The 8856-nt window shown below is 39.4% G+C and overlaps 1 protein-coding gene across 3 annotated transcripts in view; it reads right to left on the bottom strand.

The window, feature by feature from the left end:
• Window positions 1-93: 93 nt before the first annotated feature.
• The window catches only part of TEC (tec protein tyrosine kinase), a 44252-nt gene continuing 35489 nt past the window's right edge, over window positions 94-8856 (bottom strand). For all 3 annotated transcript variants that reach the window (XM_030239526.2, XM_009100369.4, XM_030239527.2), the window contains exons 8-18: window positions 8758-8823; window positions 6928-6982; window positions 6724-6803; window positions 6050-6183; window positions 5115-5189; window positions 4239-4410; window positions 3860-4076; window positions 3259-3323; window positions 2285-2403; window positions 1777-1934; window positions 94-1163 (exon numbers count right to left, since the gene is read on the bottom strand). In XM_030239526.2, the coding sequence (XP_030095386.1) occupies window positions 1086-1163; window positions 1777-1934; window positions 2285-2403; window positions 3259-3323; window positions 3860-4076; window positions 4239-4410; window positions 5115-5189; window positions 6050-6183; window positions 6724-6803; window positions 6928-6982; window positions 8758-8823 (1219 nt within the window). In that variant the 3' untranslated portion in view covers window positions 94-1085. The remainder of the gene's footprint in view (window positions 1164-1776; window positions 1935-2284; window positions 2404-3258; window positions 3324-3859; window positions 4077-4238; window positions 4411-5114; window positions 5190-6049; window positions 6184-6723; window positions 6804-6927; window positions 6983-8757; window positions 8824-8856) is intronic.

Raw genomic sequence — 8856 nt, 5'->3', positions numbered from 1 at the left:
GCACTACCATAATGCCATACTCATGTGAACAATTAGTTTGCCTTACAATGGAGTGACAGTAAATTATAGGCTACAAATTAGTTGGTTCCAAACAATAGTTAACATTCAGTTTATTTACACACACATGCCGTATATCTTCTGTTATGAACAGAAAGGTTAGATCACTGTATGTACAGACAACAGACAGAAACACAAGCCCCTCCTAAACACATTCAAGAATTTCTTTCATTTACAACCCTCTGTATAGAATTGTGTGTTCAACTGAAGGAAGGACAAATTTTTGCTTGAACATTTCAAGACAAAACCCCCCCACTTTATATAAATAAATGCATTCAATTTCTATATTTACAGTACATACAGCATATAAATAATTCTATAATTAATCCAAAACATGGTACTATGGTTCACTCACAGCCAGTTGTGGTGAATCTTGGACTTATTTTTCATTAGTAACATGAAGACTAAGCATGGGAGATCTCTGGTAAACCAACTTTAGAATGACTCCAGGCATATCATGGCTCATGAAGCACAGCTTTTAGAGTGTTATGCTAAACTGAGCTGGTAACAACTTACTATGTGCAAATGAAAGAGGTGCATTTTGTCTTCTTGACAAACACCCATCAACCAAGAAAAAGAATGTTTCTGGAGAATCTCTGGAAACATTTCAGTGTCAGTAAAAAGCTATTTATAGATACCTTCCATTTTTAAGCATGCAAATCACTACTAATGCTACTGCCCATGTAAAGAGAAACCCAAAAACGTGGACTGTATGTACATGAACCCAACCCACTAAATACAAACGAGGTTCCTGGCCTCTGGCCACATTTTCTCCCTCCATTAAGAGCTGAACTTTACAGCTGTGCTGACTTTTCAGAGAAAATACAGAGATTGCTGAAGACACTGTGCTCATTTCCCAACATCATGGAAAATTCTCCTTGTTCTGGAGTGCATCAGATATTACAGGTTGCCCACATTATTTAGCAGCACCCAACAGCTTACAGGATCAAGTTCTTAAAAAGAAACTATGAAGGCACATATCTCTTGAAGTGCCTGATTTTCTCTGCTTGTGCTGCTGTTGCCTTTTTTCAAAAAGCATCTTCGCCCTCTGCAATGTCAATGATTGCATGAAGCAGCTCTTCAAAAGTCGGGCGTTCCTCTGGTTTCTAAAAATAAAAAGCATGCACAGCTGTAATCAGAAATCAATAAAGTTGTGTTGATTTTGATAAATTGCTGCATCGTTCTTTGGTGAGGAATTTAGCATCTCATTAGGTATTTAATATAAAAATATTTCCTGGTCTGGATTTTGGGATGTGTCGTCTAATCTCAGCAAGCAACACTTTTCTTTATGCTTTGAAAAAGGCATAAATAGGTGTTGCTGGACTACACTCTTTATATAATTCATAATTTTGCGTAGTTTTACATTTTTCTTTTTCATTTTTCTTCCCCATTCCCACCCTTCCCCGGTGAAATGCTCCAATCTTTCTTTATGCAAGTTGTTCATGATTCTAAGAATTCTGGGTGTCATTCCCTGGTGCCTCTTTTATATCAATTTTATTTTCACATACTCAATCTGACAGATCATTTATTTCATAGAAATTTCTTCAATGTTTTATCTTATCAGAGCTCTAGTTCAGTTGTACAGGAATAGAGAGACCTGGATGCACTAAGAATGCTGCTCTAGAGAAGATAACTGCTCTTTCTAGATCAACTTGTATTTCAATTCAAAGGCAAAAAAAAGAAAAAAATAATAATAATTAAAAAAATATAAATATATACCTCCTGCCAGCACATCATCATCATTTCATACATCTGCTTACAGGCCAGTTTGGGCCGATACAAGCGATGTCCTTGGCTAACCATTGTTACCACTTCATAGTTGGAGCTTTTTTCAAAGGGCATTTTTCCTTCTGTATACACTTCCCACATTAAAACACCTGGGAAAAAAAAAAAAAGAAAATTGCTAACTTCTTAAATATATATGTTTATTAAACATATACATTTATTTTGAGCCCCGGACTCAAGCTTTCTGATAGATAAATAGTTTGAGATCCATATTCTAGACAATTTTCACAGGCGTCATCACTGAAAATGTGTTATTCTAGTAGCATGGGTTTCAATGAATAACAGAACTAAAAGTGTCTGTGGAACTTTATCACTAATAAAACCATGGCAAATGGTTTCTCTGAGCTTCTTCTCAGATGTCTGAATCCTTCCCAATAACCAGAGCTTAACTGCTACTGACAAAATATAAAAAATACACTTTCTTTCCATGATGATATCTTACCAAATGACCAGACATCTGACTTGCTGCTGAATCGGCTGTAATTAAAGACTTCTGGGGGGCACCATTTCACAGGAAATTTAGCCCCTGAAGAGCTTGTGTATTGGTCATCAAGGACATACCTTAAAAAAAACACACACACCCACACACACAAAAAAAAGAGAGACATGATATACTTCTCAAATTTTAATTTAACTTTGGATTGGAGTATTAGAAGCTCACATTGCCACCTAATGGCCATGGGCGTTAGCATCACAAGATAAAAATAGCTTCCCTGGGGCAGTACTACTGCTTCAACCACGACTCTGTTCATTTTTCATATTACCCCAGAGTCCTTTCTTGTGATTTATTAGCTATACAACACAGGTCTAGGCCACCTGCTAGTTATATGTCTCTATTATGAGACAAAATGAGGGAAAAGCAGAAATTTCATGATCTGTTTTTCACCAGCAAGTCTGAGTTCAGTTGTCAGGGGACATAGAAAATTAGCAACACAGAGATGTGGCAAAAGTCAAACCACGGTGCTTTAACACCTTTCTTGGAAGAGCTGCTCCCACCACTGCCTTACCAACACATCACCCACGCAGGCACTAACAAGGGCAGGAAATTAACCCCCCTCCAGATCTCAGCATCTCCCAGCCCTTCAGCTAGCACAACTCTGAAACATCTATCCCAAGAGAATCCCAAACTCACTGAACAGCGTATTTCTAACACCTATTTAACAAAATACAGTTTAACTATTATCTCTGCAGCAGCTGCTTTTTTAAAATAAGTAAGGAAATCAACACAGAACAAGCAAGCATTAAAGGCACTAGAAAAGCAAAGGCAAAACAAACCCCAAAAAACCAAAAACAAGAGGTCAAAAAAGATCATTTTTGTATGCAATTTTGCTTGGTCTGTGCTGCCTTTGGGCTTAGTACAAGGTTTAGATGAATTTTCCCAAATCTCCATAAATGCATCTGCACACTCACACATACCTTGTCATTCCAAAATCTGAGACTTTGACCACTCCTGAGTCACTCACCAAGCAGTTCCTGGCAGCCTGCAATGGGAATGGTTAGACTAGATGAAAACTTGGAGTCTCTTGCAGAACAATTGCAGTAATCTTATCATTATCATGGTTTTTTAGTCATTGCTTAGCAAATTAAGCCATTTACCACATTTAGTGGTGTATTCTCATTATAAAAAGTACATCTGCATCTCCTCTTGATAGTACCATTTTCACAACTACACTATTGTGGAAAAGATCACCAGAAAAAAATATCATCTCAAGGAATTAATGTGTGGTGAAAATGGTATCAATACAGAAAGGAGATAGGCTGTTATATCAGCACAAATTGCTGCTATTTATAAACATTTCAGAGAGATTTCATTCCATTTTCTTGGGAAAGAAAATCTCTCATGATTTTCTATACAGACCAGTCTTAGAGACTTGACTAGACCATAAAGAGCCAACTTTATCCACTCAATTTTCTGCAAGAACAGAAGCAGTTTGAAACAAACAGGACATTTCAAAAAGGAATAAATACATTCAAAAATAAAAATTTCAAAGAGGAGTATTGCCTAATGGGATGTTACCAGGTCTCTGTGGATAAAGCTGTTCCTCTCCAGGTACTCCATTCCTTCACATACATCCTGGCACATAGTAAGCAGAGTGTCTTTACTCAGAACTCCCCGTTTTTGTCTCAGGTAATTGAGAAGGCAGCCATGCTCCATGAACTCTGTCACGATGTAAATGGGCCTCTGTTGTGTGCACACACCATACAGTTGAACTAGTTTAGGATGTGTTAGCTTCCTGAAAAGATTGAGATCATATCGTTATTACTTCCTCCACCCAGCGCTAGTTCTCCAGCACACAAAACTGCAGAAGTATCACCTCCCCCAGAGTTTATTTAGAACCAGTATACAGCATCAGAGGCCTAGAACTGGAAATCAAAGTGCCAGGCACACAACTCACATCATTACTTTAGCTTCTTCAATGAAGTCCTCTTCATACATGGCCCCTTCCCGAATTGCCTTGATGGCCACTTTGTACTGCGCCCTCCACTTCCCCAGGCGCACCACGCCGAACAGACCGCTCCCCAGCTCCCTCATGAAGGTCAACTCTGAGGGGTTAATCTCCCATTTCTCTGTAAAACAAAACAAGTCAACAAACAGTTAAGGAACCTTCTGAGCTGGCAGATGATAAGGAAGAGGAAAGAGAAACTGGACTAGTAGCAAATTAAGGAATTTAGGTAGAAAACGTCCAAGAATTCACTTGAAGACTGAACACTTCTGTACGTCACAAAACAAACTTTTAGGTGGACATGACCTTTAAGCAACTCCTGACTAAGAAGTCAAAATTCATACTTTCCTGAGGCCAGTAATTACATACTGATACTATCAGATTTGATCTCAACAAAATGCCTCCACAAAGTTGTGCCAACGCATAGAAGTTGTTCTTATCACCACACTTGAAAAATGGCTATTCCAAGTTTCTATTTTAAAACAGTAACCCCTCAACAAAGATCAAAGGGTCAAGTTTGAGTCAGAAGTCTGGAGACTAATGAAGGAGCCAAAGGCACAGCTCTCTAATAAGGCAGAGCTCAAGATATCCATGGCAGAAAGCATGGAAGAAAAGACCAAATTGCCCTGGAGCACCAAGAGCACATGGTGCCTCTGCACGCTGATACTCTGTGCAAGGGTCTTGAAACTACAGCTTGGACCAGAGTAAGTTGATATAGCCAATCACAGCACAGAATCAGATATTTCCAAAACTTTTAGAAAGTATTGTAGCATCTCAGCATACATAGAATCATTAGAATAAGTGCAGATGAAGATAACAGGCAATCACCATAGCTGAATCCTGCTGTTGTTGGTGCTGTCGTCCTCTTCGGGGTCACCGGGTAACGCAGCCTCGTAACGAGACCTGAGGTTCAATGACAATTCAAGAGACACAGTTTACTTCTGAAACAGCACCAGGCAGCAACTCAGCCTCCAGCTCACTGCAGACTCCAATTAAGAATATGAAGAAAAATCAGTTTTAATAAATGAAAAGCGGGAGTATGTTTTTGGGGTATATTTTCCAGAGTGTCATCAGGAAATGCTGGGCTATCTGAGTTTGATGTAAAGATCTGGAAATTATAGTTTTTGAGCGAGATTTGTGCACAGGCCAGACTTGGAAAAAAAGAAGGATTAGTATCTGTGCCTTAAACTCAACTCCTATACTCTCCCCATTCCATCATACAGTGGGCAGAGACCAGCATCAGCATCAGCTATGGATCTGGAGTAGGGATTTTCTAAACAACACATTATTGTTCTCCTCAACTGTTTGCTGTATGGGAAGGTCAGATTATTTCAAGTGGCAGTGACCAGCAGGTAGGGCCTGGAAAGTATCCTGGGGAAGTACCATCCCTATCTCCATCTACTTTGGGTTACAGGCAGCTGATGGAAGCACTATGTGGAGCTAAGGAAACAAGAAGGACTATGTGGAGCTAAGGGAACAATTTTTCCTGACTTGATATAACGATTCTTCTCTTACTCTGGGGCAGTAACATTTTATACACCACATATATATCTATATCTATATATATATACATATAACACAGACAAGACCTTTCAAATTACTTCCCATATTCTGTAGTGAAATAATGTGAAACGACAGTGTTTCATGGCTTCCCTGAAAAGGAAGGATGCACAAAACCCCCCAAAATTTCATTCAAACAATAAAATGTCTCGAGCTCCTTTTTAAATCAACCTTAAGTGATAGAAAGAATCCAGTCCATCTACCTGCTGCATTATGGCTGTGGTATTCAATTATTTCTGGAATGGAGTTAAAGAGATGTTTTTCCGCGAGGTAGTACTGTTTTGGTGACGTCACTGTTTCTTTTATATGATAGTGTCTTATTCCTGATGAACCTTCCCTGGGAACAAAATAACAACAATAACAATTAGTAATAATATCATATCATTTAGGATGAATTTTTTAAGAGGAGCATGTTGACAAGAAAAAGTAAACTGAAAGGGCCAGCAGAGGTGCAGAGCACCACATGCTCTGGGAACAGCTTGAATATCAAATATCCTAAGCACTGGTGACTCGCCTTCATCTCAGTGCCCAAACCAAGTTGAAGATTAACCCAGAAAAGGTTAATTTTCAGCCCAGTGAGCTCCCCAGTCCATTTGACACATGCAGACACAAATGCAGGCTGGCAGGAGAGAAGAGACCAAATGGGGTGGGAGAGCAAAACCCACTCCTTTGGGTGGGGGTTAAGGTCTTCTCTGGATTAAACCGAATGAGAGCTAACCATGGAGGTGAGAAGTTAATTTTAGTCACCTGTCTTTTTTATCAGCAGCCCATTTCTTTATTGAGCCTTCTCCTGGCTTTCCCCCAGCCAATGAATTTGGATACAGATACAAACAGATTCAGATGAGACAAGGTGTGCAGAGAAGCCACAGAAACTCACCCTCCAAATTTTGTGTAAAGGGAAACAGTATACAGGCCAGGCTGACTGGAGTCTCTCACCACAAAACCACCTTCTTTATCCTAGAACACAAGCATATTGACAGTTCTGAGCAACTGGTTTTAAGCAATATGATGCCTCAGCTTTAACTCAAAAAGCTATTTAAAGTGAATTTCACAGCTGATACTGCAAGGCTGATGTGCTTACCTCATTTCTGAGGAGCTGCTCTGCCTTGCTTCTGTTCAGGTTTCTGCTGTACCACCTGCAACACAGCATCAGTAAATTAAACTTCCCTAAGGTGCATGATTTACCTAAAATGCTTTAGGCAAAGTATTATGAAGCTGGAGAATAAATAAATTTATGATAAATGAAGATCAAGAATTGAACCTTTGATAACATGTAAAAATAAGTCTCTACTGCACTGTGCAGTTGTCCCATAAAAAAGCCCTGAAACAAATCCATCCCACAAAAGCCCATAAAACTCAGGGAACTGATGTAAGTTTTTGGAAAAAAACACTTGTCAAACACATCCATGTCAAACTGCTGCTGATGGCAGCAGTTGCTGAGAAAAGCAGCCCAAGGTGAGGGCTGGCAGCCCTGGGGAAGCAGCTGCCTGCACAGTGGTCAAACCACCCACAGAGCTGCTGTCAGACTGCTCTGCCATTCAGCATCTCCACACTTCTGGGCTCCCAGGGAGGACCCACCTAGCAAAGGAGAGGCTGAAACTCTGAATTCAGTGTCATGGCTGCACATCTCTGAGCTCTGTGCTGCATGGGCAGGTTAAAGCAGCTGAAGAAGTACCAGCATGTCAGCCAGTCACAGGGAATAACAAAAAAAGGAAAACCAGGCAGTTTGCAAATGGTCTGGTGCTGTTTTGAGCTGTGCTGTTAATTTAGTAACCAAGCAGGGAAGTGGCACAGCAGCCTCTAATCAGATTCTGCCTGTTCTGGAGACAGTGGTTTCTTGCAGTTGGTACATGACCTGGAGTAATGCTCCCTGGACTGCACAGAGACTCGGAATTTTGGCCCCAAGGTGGTTAAAGCACAAAGTGGCTGGACCAGATAAGGCAGTCCAGTTCCTTCCTTCCCCTTCTGCCAGCCCTGCAGCCCAGCCCAGAACAGAGCAGAGCTCTTAGCAAGAGTTCCTAAGATGAGAAAGCAACAAAGAATTCCCTCTAGTCAAGCTAAGGGCAAAATCCCAGATGAAATTCTGCCTTTTGTCAAACCATGGCAAGTAGGAACCAACCATATGTAGCTGAGAGTAAAGTTTTGGAACTACTAACATAGCTTTGAAATTTGGTTTTGTTTATTATTTTCTTACAGTTCCATTTTATCACATGAAGTATGTCCTAAATTCTCAGGCATAACAATTTATCCTATAATGATCATCACTGTAGGATAATGAGAATCAAGAACAAGTTTGGAGACTATCATGTTAACTTTTACCCTGATGCTCTTAAATAAGTACTCTCTAATTAAACATCAACTGGGAAAAGCATAAAAATAAAAAAAAGCTAGACATTTATAGTTGTTAAGTTACACTGAAATCTGAAATGCATCAAACTACATATTTTCTCTTGAAGCTCTTGAAAACTAGAGCTTCCAAAATATCCAGTCTTTTATGTTTATTTGGAGTGACTTCCACTGTTTTCTCTTCTACTGTTTACTGCTTCAAACTTTGGACAGACATGTCACTTTACTATTAAAACAACATTGAGCACACTTAAAATGGGTAAATTTCCTTCAAAGTTTCCCTTTGTCTACCAGAGAATTAAGAGGGGGATTTTGCTTTAACCATGATAGCCTAAATGCCACATGCTGATGGATGTCTCGTTGACTTGACTCTACATTATAAATCCCAAAAAAATCAATGAGGAGAATCTGAAAAAATATATGCCCATTTCAGTTGTTTAAGCTTAACCTCTAGATTCCACCATACGTGAACTGTCGCTTTCAAAATGTTAAAGATACATTGTCATTCTTAAAGCATAAGTTTCATTTTATGATATTCCAAATTTTAATTCAAGTATTCACTTACTCATATTGATCAAGGTTGTTGGACTTCTTTCCTGTAACATAGTTGCTTGGGATATATCCTTGTTTTCTAAAAAAATATAGAATAGATAATCTGAGTGAA

This window comes from Serinus canaria, chromosome 4 (genome assembly GCF_022539315.1).
Source record: "Serinus canaria isolate serCan28SL12 chromosome 4, serCan2020, whole genome shotgun sequence".
Classification (NCBI taxonomy): domain Eukaryota; kingdom Metazoa; phylum Chordata; class Aves; order Passeriformes; family Fringillidae; genus Serinus; species Serinus canaria.
This window is presented reverse-complemented; position numbering and strand designations above follow the sequence as displayed.